The sequence below is a fragment of the Malurus melanocephalus genome, unplaced genomic scaffold (genome assembly GCF_030028575.1).
Source record: "Malurus melanocephalus ecotype Western Australia unplaced genomic scaffold, MMel_1.1 scaffold_12, whole genome shotgun sequence".
Lineage (NCBI taxonomy): Eukaryota > Metazoa > Chordata > Aves > Passeriformes > Maluridae > Malurus > Malurus melanocephalus.
Genome location: NW_026623244.1, coordinates 3,188,241 through 3,202,904, shown reverse-complemented (window position 1 = coordinate 3,202,904; position 14,664 = coordinate 3,188,241). Strand labels below are relative to the sequence as shown.

Genomic DNA, 14,664 nt, shown 5'->3' with positions numbered 1-14,664 from the left:
AAATACCACTGCCTGGATGCCTGGCCTGCCAGACTGCTGAGTCTCCAGAGGCAGCTGGGAGGACAGGGAGGTGGTCTGGGTAGGGACAACAGGGAGGCAAAAGCCACGTGTGACAGATGTATGGGACTAGCTGAAAGCCCTTTTCCTTTCACCCCAATCACTGTCTCCTCACGCCCACCAGGCTGAAGCTGAACTCATTCACCCAGACAGGGGAGAGGCAGCTTAGTCCAGTGGTAAATACGAGATGGCCCAGCCCTCACTGTGCTTTGTAAGGGTGTCCACAGACACACCGCTGTGTCCTACATGCAGGTGGAGCCCCAGGAGCAGATATCCATTGAAAAGGGATGAACATCCAAGATCTTGGCCCAGCTGAGGCTGAGAGAGATGCTGTTACCTATTTTTCCTCCCGTTTCCTGCAAATGCTGCATTTCAGAAGAGCAAAGGAAGCTCTGAGCTGTAGTACTGAGTGTAATAAGCACCATGTGGAGGGAGAGTTTTTTTTTATTTGAGGGAAAATACATAAACATCTTTTTCCTCCTCTGATTTCCASCTGCCCCAGTTTGCATGCTGTGGCCAGAGGCAGGCTCCCCAGCAGGCTGTGGCTCTCTGCARTGGGAGTGCAGATGCCAGTGCAAAGGTGAAGCACTGTGCAAGCACAGCAGTGACCACCAAAACTGACAGAGAGAAGGCTTGTGGGGCAGGCACCACTCTCTCCTGCCACAGAAAGGACACATTTCAGAGAAAAGCATTCATGGGAGAAAAAAAAAAAAAAACCAATGGTGAGACCACCCTGTTCTCAGAAAAAGTGGATTTGCTGTCATACTGGGTTAAACTTCCCATGCAGGACACTGGCCTGAGCATGGGAGCCAGAGCCATGGTCTGAGGTCCAGGGTGTGCTTGTTCCCAAGCTGATTCTCCACAGTGACCCTTCAGAGGGTGCTCAGTGCTGAATTGCAGCAGKGGGGCTTGTAAAGGCCATCACTTGTAAAGGCTGCTTGGACACTGGTTCTTAAGTAGAGCTTGGTAGGGTTTAACACACAAGGCTTTCTTGCAAGTGCACCCATGGTCTCTGTGTCAGTTTGTGAACCTTGGAGGCTTCTGCAGAAGCAACTGTTGGCATCTCAGGGAGGGTCATAGCACCAGGCATGACCATGAACCTGTTAGTCCCATTCCTGGAGCTTGGCTTGTCTCAGTGTGCTTGTWTGGGTATTTATCTCCTTGGGTTTCCCTGCCAGGCAGCAGCAGCTTGCTGCAGTGGGGACAGTGGGGTAGCAGAGCAATTGGAGCAGGATTTGTGTTACTTACAGGCTCATGCTGTGCAATGATGATCTATGTCTCATCTGGGAGTTTGCTTTTCATGATTACACGATGTGCTGATCGCATTTACTTAGTCCAGGAATTTGCTTTCTGCAGCAGGGCTTGATCGCTGGGCCAAGCCCTTGGATGAGTTGAAGGAACAAACTTCCAGGCTTCAGATGTGGAGTTTCATCTGGTGTGCATGGAATCTGCCTGCATGGCTGCTTTGAAACCTTTTCTTATAGGATCAGTGTGAAGTGCTTGTCAGCTCTGGTGCTGARGCAGCAGCTTGTGGTTGAGGTGCAGCTTCCCCACGAGGGTCAGCAGAGCTGAGCTGCCTCCTGCCGACCCATTTCCACTGCAATGTTCCCTCTTCTCCCCCAGCCAGGGTTTGCAGCTCTGGAGAAGGCACCAGTATGTGATTGAGGACTGGCAATGGCCACAGCTCTGAGCTGGGCTTCTGTACTGTTTATGAATAAATGTCAAAACAGTGTCTCATCCCTCTGCTCCAAACAGCAAAACAAAACAAAACACGTTCCTTTGTCTCCAAGAAGAAATTTTTTAGCAGGAAACTAAACTGCTGTCTAATTTCAAGTATGAATATTTTGGTTCCAAACCCTAACGTTCTCRTGGGATATCAGTTATAAATTTGTCAAATCTGTTATTCCTTTGAAAAGTCTGTGCTCAATCCAGAAAGGGAATTGAGACGGGAATATATTGCAAGGAGCCCTATTCTCTGAGTGAAAACAGAATATATCTGAAATATATTTGATAGAAAAGTGACACTGTGTGGAAACAAGCAGCTCACCAGTGAGCCTCACTCACTCAACTGAGTATGGTTTCACTTATGTACATAACTCAGTGTGTGTGCCTCCCTCTTCAGAAGTAAAGTGTTGCTGGAGAGGGATATGTGAATGGCTTCAAAGTRCTCAGGGAATTTCCTCTAAATGAGGGTGTGACAGTGGCTCCAAGCATTCTGGCATTTCCCTGGTGATTTAGATTGTCGTGTTTGGTTATGAGTAAAACGCACACCCCATCAGCCTTTGGATGTGGGTTTCCACTGCACAGAATCCTCCCCACAGCCATCTCTTTGCTCTGCCCTGGTGTCCTCACACATGGTGAAGATTTATTGCCTGCTTAAACCTGGGCTGTGCCCAGTTCCATCCCTGGGAATACTCTCTCARTCTGTACCATTGGTTTTCCATTGCACCCAGCTCCAAGTTTGTCATGTTTAATGGACAATCCTTATGCAATGCTGCCTCTGAAACACAAATGYCTATTACTTATGAGGAAAGTACGTGTTTGCATCTTCAAGACATCTGTCCCTGTGTCTTCTTGGAGAATGCCWCTCTTCTTCCAAGATAGAAAGTCACTTGTCCTATGTGACAATTCAGAGGTTCCAGATGCACAGGCATGTGTGAGATGTTGCTTTAAATGCTTTTGACTGCCTTGGTTTGGGGGACATCTCTTTTGGCCCAGTCGTGTTGAGTGTGCAGGGGGAGATGCTCATGAGCACCAGCATGGGGCAGATTTCCCAAAGAGGGAAAGAGGAGAGGGYTGCCCAGCATGTGCACAGCCAGCAGTGTCTATAACAAAGGTGTATCTTCGGTGTGAGTGCTCAAAGTACAGCATCTTCAGAGTCTGTGCCTGGACAAAGGGGMTGCGTGACGGAATCCCTGGTCCATCTGTGCCTGTAAATAAACGTGGTCAGGGCACAGCTTTGCCCACTGGCCTGCAATCCTCTTCACTGATGGAGGGAACAGTCCCTAGCAGTACCATGGCCCTGCCACCAGCACAATGACAGGCAATGCCAGGGCAAGGCTGGGGAGATGGCACAGGCCAGGGATGGATCCCAGTGGGGGGATGAGCAATTTTGTATAGGGGCAGAGAAAGGTGTGAGTGTGAGTTGTGCCCTTAGGGCCAGAGAACAGCCCCAGGCACTCTTCATCAGTGCATCTATCAGTTATCTGGAGGTGGGCAGCACCTCTGATCKGTGCCTGCAGGACTTTGGAGGGAGCAGGGCGCATCCTGCCTCTCCACAAGAAGCGGAGGGGCTGCCCCTGTCTGTGCTGCAGACCCCTCTCCTCGGGAAGATGCTCACGGATCAGGGTCACCTGTCAGCAGAGGTGTCTCAGTTTCACAGCTGCAGTGGCAGCAGGCTGTCACACTGACCATGGGGATCTGCCCTGCTCGGCGTCCCTGCCAGACGAATTAGGGTGCCCTAATTCCAAGCAGACTCTCGCTGTAGCAGCAGGCAACAAAGTAGATCCGGAAATTCCTGAGCTTTGGGAAGTGGGCTTTAATGTAATTAACTGCAACAGAAGAAGAGGTCAGATAATAGGGGCAAAGGTTTCTCTTTAAAATGATGGAGGAGGTAAATGAAACCAGCTGTCAAGGAGTAAGTGCACTGCTCTCATTAAACACGGGACAATGCTTATGGTCCCATGCAGAAAATCATGGATCTTTCTAGAAAACCATTTTAAATACAACACAAGACCTGGAGGTGAGCAGAGACAGGTAGCCAGCCCTAGAACTGCCCGAGTGCTCTGGTGTGTGGCACTGACCCTCTCTGGAGGCACTGGGGAGCTGTGTGCAGCCTGGCCTTGCAGCCTGCCCAAGAACAAGGACATTTCTGATGGGCAGCTGTGCTCAGCCCTGCCTCAGTACTGTTCTCAGCTCATCTTTGTCCATGCTACAGTTCCATTCAAGGGAATTGGGAGGGCACATTTCCTAGCACTGGCATAAATTCTTGCCCAGCCCTTGGCCACCCCCACAATGTACTCTGGTTTGGCCACCTCCAGAGTGGTCCAGCCACACTTCCCTTTGCAAAGTGTCCTGATACCATCCTGGCTTTCTACGGCATCGTCAAATGATTTTTTTAGAAATGGGGTAATGTAAGCAGAGGTGGAAGAATTCCTCTCAGCTTTGTATAAYAGGCATTCAAAGTACAATAGAGCACCCAAAAGCAGATGTACATACTCTATCCTTCCAGATGTATGTCTCCTATGGGATTTAGCTGCTAAATCCCTCTTTTTCTTAGCTAGCTCTTCTCATGCTCCTGCAGACTGTATTATCATAGAAATCAGTGGCATCAAACTGGGGGACAAAATGGCCCACCTCTGTAAATAATTGTCCATATCTATTCTCTCCTGAATTATGAGAAACAGCATGGTCAGTGCTCATGGTGGGCATGCTGATGTCTCCTAGCTTTTGGGGCTAATTCTGCTGCTGCACCATACCCAGAGCCCACTGAAAGGTCTGCCAGCCTGTGTTGGAGACAAATAACTCATCCAAGAGCTACATACCCTCTGCCTSTGCAGAGTCATGACTGACAGACACCCCTGCCCATGCTGGGGACAGTCTGTCCATTCACCTCTTTGCTGGAGTAGGAGAGGAGGATGTGAGTGCCGTGGACCCTGGGGCTGGCTCAGGTCGGCTGCCTGGGGAGGTATTTGTCAGTGCTGGAGATCTCTGCAGCTGCTGCTGGCTTTTTTGGAGGTTGAAGAGTTGTGACTGGTTTCAGTCTTTTTTTTTTTTTTTTTAAAGTCAAGTGCACTGAGTCATTGTAAATATCAGCAAAGCTGCAGCTTTACTCCAAGGAATAATCCACGCCTAATGAGTTCTTCTCCTGCTTTAAAGGCCTGAGAGTTGTTTGCATTTTGTGGATTTCTATACTGCCTTKACTGACAGTTAACATTTCCAAAAGGAAATGCCTTTATCTCAATGAGATGAAGCMTGCAGCTGGAATCACATTCCTGAGTAGCCAGGTATCAGCACAGAGCTCAGTTCCTCTCTCTTCCTCACAAGCCTTGTGCAACTGGTGCCATTTTCCCTTTTTCCTAGTCTGAGGAGGATGGAAGTACCTGTTGGCAACTGAGAGCTTCCCAGGCAGATCTGCAAGGTAGACTGAGCTATCTCTGACTCCATCTTTTCCCTGAGAATGCAACCTTTTTTTTATGGCCTTTCAGCCAGTTTTCAGCCCAGGTGATGGGTTTTTAGTCCACAGCAGTCTGAAAAAGTCGTTTCTGTYCAGTTTTTAAGTGCGGTGCTAAAATCCAAACATCTGCCATCCCCAGAGTCCATTGCTTTGTAATTTTGTCTTAAAAAGTAATCTGTRTAAACCCCACTACTGCCTGCTGCTCACAGATCTGCTCTCCTCCCAGCAGCCAGTGGTTCGATAGCATGTAAGTGAGCGGAATGATTTTGAACACTTCCTAAATTCTCCCTGGAGATTATCTCTGCCCTGAGCAGCTTTCAGTTGCCACGGCCATACAGAAATGCCCCTTGCCTCCTTACCCAGGTCACACAATGTTGGGGTGTGCCTGGAATGTTCCCGTGCTTTGCTGGGGACACAGCTGGGACCACACGCCTGGGGGAGGGTTGACAGAGGAGGTTCTTCTCRTTTAATGCATTTGCAAGTTGAGCCTGTAATAGAATTCTGCTCTGGGACAGTGAGTGACTTGGAGCAGTGAGATGCAAAAATCCTCTCCAAGCACTCGTGCATGTTACACATGTGCCAGGTGCTCTGGCTGAGGCTGAGTTAGCCCACAGCATCCTTTGGGGATGCTCCTGCGTTCCAGCACCCAAGTGAAACAGCCACTACAACTGCTCAGCTGCTCATGCTGTGGAGGAGGCAGCCCTGGAAAGGTGAATCCACCTTTCTTCAGAGGTCTTTAGCCYGTTAAGCATCCCAGCACTTACAGCTGCACCGAGGTCTGCGGAAAGGGAGAAGGGTCTGTGGAACTATGGTGAAATCTGAGTAGATGTAGATCCCGTGAAGAATGGGAGAAAATGACTGAGCCCCACCAGCCCCAGCCAGAGCTGCTGTAATTCCTGGGACCCTTCATCCCTCCAACATGGCTCTGACACCCTCTGGGGCTCGCTGTGTTGAGTGGCTGATGTRCACTGCAGACTTGGGAGGAGAAGGTTCAGAAAGTTTCTCTCGTAAAACCTATTTAGCAGAAAAATGGGCAGTCCAGGGGTATGCCAGTGCATGGTACAGCAGATATCCTGGTCCCTGCAAGGCTGGCAGGAGCCTCTGGGAGATGTGCAAGGCCTGCCACTTCTCCTTGCACCGAATTGGGAAATATCCATGCATTTCTCCTTGGGTGCCAGCCCAAGACTCTCCCACAGGAGGAGCAGGTTGGAATTACCTCTAGACACAGGATATGTGCAGTCCAGGACAGAACACTTCACCTTATGTTCTGGAGCCAGGAGAGACAGCACTGAGGCATTTCAGAGCCTTCCTCTCACACTCAGAGACAGATGATTCACATCATGATGTGCAGCACTGTATCTGTACTTCATAAAACCAAGTACATGGAGAGCAGGAATCAGCCYCCTGTATGGGAAACGCTCCCTGGCATTCATAGGCCAGAAGGTATTTCTGTGAGAGCAGGACTTCCTCTGCTGGGAACAGCCACGACATTTCCTGGTGGGGGGATTCAGCTGAGGATTTTGCTGGAAGAGYGAGCGAGGAAGGTGCAGGTGGTGCAAGACTGCTGCAAAGCCTTTGCAGGTGGCATRTTGCTCCCAGCCTTTGGAATTCTGCCCCCAGAGTTTCACAAGCAAAAGTTCAGAAATTGCAAAACTTCCCATGGTTCCTGAAGTGCAGGATGCTCAGTGTTCAGGGTGTGTCCACCTCACATCCTGTTTTGGAGACTGAAGCATCTGCCAGACASCATGGCTGGAGGGCCAGGATAGGACAGGGTGCAAGCAGGGATTCCCCAAAACAAAGGAGGCTTCTTGGCATGGGACAGCAGCAGAACARGAGGACATGGTTTGGGGGCAGAGATAGTCCTGGCTGTCTGACCTTGTCTTCTTATTTTCCTTCCAGTTACTACATCGATGGTCGAGTGGCCAAAGTGACAGACTTCCTGAAAACACGCCTGTTGGACACACTGTCAGACCAGATCAGGAAAATCCAGAAGGTGAGGGAGTGAGTGCAAAAGGTCTGCAGGAGTGAGGGGCACCGTGCCTGCAGTGCCTGGCTGTGGCACAGCTCGTGGCCAGGGTTCAGCATCGGCACACTCCCAGGGGAGCTGGTGTGGGGTTGGGAGGGAGAGTGGCTGCCRGGCCCTGTGCTCCCAGCCAAAATGCAGGCAGCCTCATTCAGACCATGGGGGAACACCAGGAGGCACAAAGCCTGACCCCAGGATGGGATGGGCAGCGGGTGGTGAGGGAAGTGGCCACAGGCTGCAGCACAGCACTGTGGGCTGTGCAGGTGTGCTGGGACAGCTGGATCACAGGATCGGAGCAGACACCACACAAAGCCCTGCTGAGTCTCCCATCCCTCTGCTCCTGAAGGGTGCAGCGGGTAATGAGGGTGTTGTCTGAAACTTGCCCCGCAGGAGCAGGAGAGGAGTGAGCAGCCTGGTGGTGCCAAAGCACCCTGAGCACAGCCGGGGCCGTGGTGCTCAGGAGGGGGCTCCCAGGGCTCGCTCACAGCGCCTGGAAATGCTGCTCACAAAGCAGTGACAGTTGCATTCCCAGAATGATTCTCACTGGTGGAGAACCATGACCATTAGGAACAACTGTCCTTTTTCCCTGTGATCATATTTTGATGGTGTCATAAGACCCAGCTGTTGCTGCTCTGTACTGAGTCCATGGCTCTGCCCRACTCTGCTCCTTTCCTCACTGGTCCAGGGGACCCAGCTCACATCTCTAACAATGGGATGCATGACAGGGGCCTTGCTTGGCTCATACAGGGGCCTGRGCTGTGACTGACAGCTCAGCTGTCAGTCCTGGAAGGAATAAGGAACACCTAGTGAGCGAGAAAGGCCTTAGGGACTAGAGGAGATGTCTATCCATCTGTCTTGTCTGGGTTTTCAAATCTTRCCACTCGCCACAATGTCTCACTCTTGTAATTCCTGTGGGGAGAAACCATAGAAGGAATGGTTTCCTTYCATGAGGCCCTGGGAAAGGGAATGAGAGGGTCAGTGCAGCAAAGCTGGAGGAGAGAAGCTGCTTTCTGAGCCCTCTGGCACAAGCTGGGAGTCATCCTTTCATGTGGATGATACTCCTGTTGTGGAGGAGGCATGGCACAGTGGCCAATGGGATCACTGTRGGGCAAGCAAGAGACACCAGCTGACCCTGCCCCCATTGGGGGTGTGATACCCTGCCAGAAATGATGGCACATGTCCCACCTCCACTGAGGGTCGGAAGCTGCTGGGAACGGAGTGGGACCCCATTCATTCCCAGACCAGGTGCAGCAAGGATCTGCCCTTGGTGCAGTTTGGGTGAACCCTCACACCCGTGGGGCAGAATTTGGTCTGCACAGGGCAGGGCTGGGGAAGRCTCTCCTGGGAATGCCAGTGTGGCTGAGCAAAAGCACAGCACTGGGTGCTAATAGCCTCCAGCTTGGCTCTGAGTCTGTGCATCCTGCCGGGGCTGATTAGAGCAGCTGGACTTGTCCACTTCCCTGTTTTATTGCTTCCTCTCCGAGCGGGGAAGGTGGCGGGCTTAGATAATTACAGGCAGGATGCCAGCACCTCTGGGGCTTCAGTCAGGGTTGTCGACTCTCGCAGGCTGTGAGTGGGAGGCAGCCCAGAGCTGGCCTATTTAACATCTTTGAGGGATCCCAGTCCATCCAGCACATTCCAGCGCTCCTCACTAATGGGGYAGGATCCATCAGGCTGTGCAGAGCATTCCTGGGGCCGCTGGGTTTGCAGACATCTGGTCGTGGGAGCTTGTCACCCAGCCTGGGATTGCAGGAGAGAGGACAGGGTGTGGTGCCGAGGGCTGCTCAGGCTGGGAGRGGGCAGCTCTGGCCATCTGAGCCCTCCTTCCCATCTGGCATCTCACAGGTGTCTGGACTGCCAGCTGAAACCCTGTGAGAGGTGGGCCGGCATGCTTGGACCCGCATGTCCCACCTGCACCATGAACCCCTCAGATGGCAAAGCAGCCCCTGCTCAGCCAGGGGACAATCATCTGTGACTGGAGGCATCCCACTGCTTTCTCCTTGGGTGCCCACCTTTAATCCATGTGGCTCCAGTATGTGACCCAGAGGTCCCACACTGCAGAGCCACTGGGGCGCGGGGGCTCCCCATGGCTGGCAGCCACCTTGAAAGGATATATTAGAGTGAAGGTGACATGGGGTAGCAGTCTGTGGGGTGGCATGCATGGGGAAACTACAGGAGGAAAGCAGGGTCTGGGACTGGGAACATAAGAGTACATTTGGGAGCCACTCCAGCAGATGCACACTGGACTTGTGGCAGTGGCAGGAAAGAGGAGGAATAGTGTCCCACCACCCAGCCAAGGACACAGAGTGACAGGGCMAGGCAGGCACTGACTGTCCAGCAGCACCATCACCAAAGGTCTCCACAAGTCTTCCCAGGGCATAAGACATGGGATGTATGCTTGGCTTGAAATTGCAGGCTCACCAAGGTAATTTTGGTTGTTTTTGTCTTTCACGCAGGTAGTGAACACATACACACCAGGGAAGAAGATCTGGCTGGAAGGTGTTGGCACAACCTCAGCTGGAGGCATGAACAACCTCTCTGATTCATATGCAGCCGGGTTCCTGTGAGTGACACTGGCTTGCCAGCACCAGGGCACTGCCACCCCCATGGCTCTGCAGGCTGAGGTGCTGCAAAGGCACTGGGAGAGGGCAACTCCATGCCCAGAGACACCCTCAGTACTCCCTGGCAGCCTGAGTATTGTTATTTTCTCCATGGCATCCCTATTACCCCCCCTCAGCTCTGCTTTCCTGTAGGTGACCCAGCCTCTGGCAYACCCAGAGAAGCAGAGCAGGGAGGGAACCACACTGGATCCCATGCTGGTACCCAGTGTACTCATAGGGCATGGGCATGGACTGGAGGTGGGACCCAAGCATGCCAGCTCTGGGATCCCAGGACTGGCATCCCAAGACGTTTCCCTCATTCAGGGCCTCGGGACTGCCTTGTCCTGCTCCCAGTCTGCCCTTTTGACTGGGGCTCCAGCCACTTGTCCTTGCATGGATTCGCTCCCAGAGCACCTGCCCAAGGGAGCTTTGTCAGGGCTCACCTCTGGAAACCATTTTCTGTCCTTTGAAGCTACAACCACTCCCGGCTCCTGGGGTCTGTCCGCTGGCACAGCCCCGTGGCCTGGACATCCTGCTGCAAAGTCCCAGCTCAGATCTTCAGAGCTGGTCGTGATCACACAAGATGAAGGAAGATAATCTCAGCTTTGTGGGGAAGCACAGGCATGGGCATATCTGTGCTGTGGCAGGCTGTGAGAGTTGAAGATGCCCAGGGAGAAGAAAGGCGAGGGCAAAGGTCTGATCTCCCCTGCTCAGATAGAGGGTGCAGAGTGCTGGCAGGCTGGGGGAGCACCCCAGGCTCTGGGCAGAGGGCTGAGATATTTGGGTGCATGCAGGGCCTCAGGCAAGGGGCTGGGACATGCAAGCTGGGGCAGGGGGAGAGRCATTCAGGCTTGATGGGGCAGGGATTGTGGGACCCAGTTAATGCCCAGCTCACAAAACCATCTGAAGGCTTTGGCTCAGGTGCTGGAGCGGGGATGAGGTCAGATGTGTAAGAGTAGCTGTGCCACTGGGCCCAGGCAGTTCCCCCATGGTGTTCCCCTCATGCTGCCCCCYACCATGGTGTCCTGGCTCGGTCCCCTCTGTTCCCAGGTGGCTGAACACGCTGGGCTTGCTGGCCAGCCAGGGCATCGACGTGGTGGTGCGGCATTCCTTCCTCGACCACGGCCACAATCACCTGGTGGACCAGAACTTCAACCCCTTGCCGGTAGGTCTGCCGGGGGTGTCATGATGGCACTGGCTTCTCATTGCACATTTGGGGGGATTCTCTCCTTGTTGCCTCTCCAAACTCTGCTGGAAAAGAGTAAATTTCCCATTAAATTCCCATTTTCCAAATTACTGGAAAAGCAGTAATTTTCCCAATCTGTTCCTTAGAGTGTTAATAGGAGATGTTAGCTCATGTCAAGTGCAACACACTGGAGCCAGATGGGAGAGAGATACCTCTGCAGCTGATATTTCATCCAATGCCCAAAGCTGGCAGCACAGGAGGGAGGCTGGTGCCACTGAGGGGTGCCAGGGCAAGCTGGAGAATTGGAGGGATGGATGTGGCAGGATTACCTCACATGGCATGGGGCAGGCAGCTGCATTGCTGGTGTTGAGTTGGCTYAGGGAAAGCCAGGCTGGAGCTTCAGCACCTGAATTCAGATCTCTAGAAATGAAGGTGAAAGCTTCACAGTGAGCAGTGGTCCTCACCAGAGCCCCACAACATCCCTCGCTCTTCAGAAACACCTGGGCAGAAGGGAGCTCCCAGAACACACGGTGCTGATAAGGAAACCATATGAAAAACCCTGTTAAAAGTAGCAGGCTTCTTTTCCTCTGGGGGTTAGTAAAGACACTGCCTTGTAAGCAGAGAGCCTGGCAGAGCAGCTGGGTGTTCTGCATCTCTCTGGAAGGGATTTATTGGTCCATGACCCAGCAGACACTGCCAGCAGGCTGGGGAACCCYGCTGGAGATGTGCACAACTCTGACACTGTGAGCCTGCCCTTGATGCTGGGCTGGGGTCTCGGGGGTGGCTGCAGGGGGGCAGAGTCTGAGGGATTTGTGTCTCAGTCAGCTCTAGCTACTCAGCCCATGAAAACAGCACCCTGCAACAGCATCCCTGCAACAGCACCCCTGCAAAGCATCCCAACAGCATCCCAACAGCAGCCCTGAGCACCAGACTGACTCCAGAGCGCAAACCAGTGAGCAGGAGAGCATGGTCTCTGCCTGTGCTCTGCTGGGTGTCTCCCAGAGCACCATGGTCTGCTCCCACATGCAGCAAGCACACCTGCCAGCTCTGGGGGCCAGGCTGGGGGAGCCTGGGGGGCTTTGAGCTTTGTTTGAGAGGAACCTGACCCTGCAGCTAGCACTTGATGGATTTCTCCTGAAGAGCCAATTTCCCTGGCCAAGCCACATCACCCCCTTTCCCAGGGCTTCAGGCTCTCCCTGGGTTGCTCCCAGTTGGACGGGTGCAGGCCAGCTCCTGCCTGCAGGGCACACAGGGTAGCAGGGCACTGTGGCCAGCTCTCCTGGCACAGCAGGTCAGAGGGTGTCCCATGGCCAGCTCTCCTGGCACAGCGGGTCAGAAGGTGGCCCATGGCCAGCTCCCCCAGCACAGCGGGTCAGAGGGTGTCCCATGGCCAGCTCCCCCAGCACAGCGGGCTGCAGCCCCAGAGCGGCTGGAGAAGGAGTGCAGTTCAGAACGGGATTAAAGCCAGGGAAGGAGTTAGAGGAATAAACCTCAGGCTGTTAAACACAATGGAAGTCTTTAACTTGGATTTTGCTGTTGTTTTAAAGACAAGTCTTCCAATAAGTTAGATGCCAATCGCTGTCAKGATTGTTTCCTCACTCTCCCATGTGCCTCAGCAGTGATCCCACATCCCACCGCGGTGTTCCTGCACAAACTCTGGCAGGTGCTTCCACRACCCCTTTCCCCCCACTCCTGTGCTGTAAAAGGGCCGCAGTCAGGTGCAAACGGACAAAAGGTTTGAAAGCTGCGAACACCACAAAGCCCAGCAAGACCGGGCCGTGACCTGCTCGGCGGGACAGCCGCTGCTCTTTTCCCGTGGGAGCTRTCAGCAAGATGAAAGCCGCTGGCTGTACCTGTGCGGGGCCGCGGCGCTGTGAAATACAAWCCGCTCATTAGCTGCCAGCACAAAGGGGTTTCCGCAGCCGGCTGGGCGTGAGGCAGCTCTCGGCTGCYTGCTGAGAGAAGGGCTGCACCGCCGCCACATCAATCACAGCTCCAGCTGGCAGCTCCTCTGGGAGCTGGGAGCCAGGCTTGGGCTCCTCACAACAATCTTTGCACCTCCTTCTCCCCTGCCACTGCTGATGCCTGCTTGTCCAATAAGAGGATGGGCTCAGGTGGCAGCAGTGTGGCCAAAGGGCACTGAAGCTTCACAGCAAAACCAAGAAGATGCTCGCATCTCTGCTGGGCTTCCCACACACAGCTGACTCATGAGCTAAGCRGTAGCTTGTGGCTTTTGAGACATCTTGCAAGGGATGTGGTTGTGGTGTGCTCCTTCAGGTCCTTCATCCATGAAAGGGCAGCTTGGTAGCCAGAATTGCCTGTCCACTCTCCCTCTGAGCTCAAGTGTTTTACTGCCTTGTTATTTTTGAGAGAACATTTTCATGTATGGTTGGAGTGCTTTTTCTTCCTGAGTGATTGGGGCAGTCAGCTGTGTAATAGTCAGAGAAGCCCTTCACATAAAGCCTYTTGCAGGTGCATCAGTCTGGCTGCCTGCACTTAAACCTGTACATGTGTGGGAGTAAGRAGTGGAGGGAAGGAGGGAAGGAGCAGCACCAGTATTCGATTCGCTCTTCACAGGGCAGTGCCTTTGAAATGCTGATCTGGCATTTAGTACCTCCAGGATCATTTCAGGCRTGCAACGTACATACTCTATCTCTATTTCCTTAATATCTCTCTGAAACAGTCCAGAGGGAAGCAATACATTTATTTCACCCCAGGCAGGCGTGAGATTTCTCTTCAGATTGTTACRGAATGTTAAAGACCTTTTTCAGTGCTCTTTTTTTATCCATCCTTGGTATTGATTTCTGCTCCTTTAATGTACAGTGCTGTAAGGTTATAGCTATGCAGAGAAAAATCTTGGGCATATTTCTAGGCAGGAATTGAGGGGCACAAACCCCATGGAAAAACCGAAGGTGAAAACCAGACTTCTATTTCCTGTGACTCCTCATGAGCCTTGCCCTAAGGAGTATGGGCAGTGAGATACTAGGCTTGCTAGACACTAAAAGTTTATTTTCTGCATATAAGTTTCATCTGCAGGATGAGAAAGTCCTGGAGGGATCAAGGGTGAATCGACAGCAGGGGCTGCCCGCTCAGCTGTGGTGGTGGAAGACAATATGATATAGTCTGTGAATTGATGGTGTCCTTGGGAAAGCATCACAGCAGTGCGAACGTCTGTGCCCAATGGTGCTGTGATCGGATGCTTGGATGCTGCGGGTGATTTTTCACCTCCTTGGCTTTGCCCAAAGGCACTGAGGAGAACTCAGRGGGAAAGAATATTGCTGTCTGTCCTGGAAGAGAGCTCATACTAGGTCTGACCTGTCCCGAGCACCTCCGCCGTAGGGAACGGGATGGGCCCCCATAGTTTCCGGGTCCAAGGAGGCACGGGGCCGTTCGGTGAGGTGCCGGGAGCAGGAGCGAGTCCCCCGGCTGTGCTCCTGCCTGCTGCACAAAGAGCTCCCCGGTGCTCTTGTTAGCTGATCTGACTTGGCAGGAGGTGCTGCAAATGCAGCCCAAGGTCCTGCCGTTTCCCCAGTCGGTACCTCTGCCGTCCCTGCGCTGCACCCGAGGGGATCCTCCCCAGGCCAGGGCTGAGGGGAGCCCACCTGCGCCCATCCCCACCCTG

General features: G+C 53.0%; 1 protein-coding gene across 1 annotated transcript in view; it reads left to right on the top strand.

The window, feature by feature from the left end:
* Positions 1 to 14,664, top strand: part of HPSE2 (heparanase 2 (inactive)) — a 101,378-nt gene that overhangs the window by 77,560 nt on the left and 9,154 nt on the right. Inside the window, exons 7-9 of the mRNA XM_057380735.1 lie at positions 7,133 to 7,226; positions 9,713 to 9,819; positions 10,907 to 11,021. Of these exons, the coding sequence (XP_057236718.1) occupies positions 7,133 to 7,226; positions 9,713 to 9,819; positions 10,907 to 11,021 (316 nt within the window). The remainder of the gene's footprint in view (positions 1 to 7,132; positions 7,227 to 9,712; positions 9,820 to 10,906; positions 11,022 to 14,664) is intronic.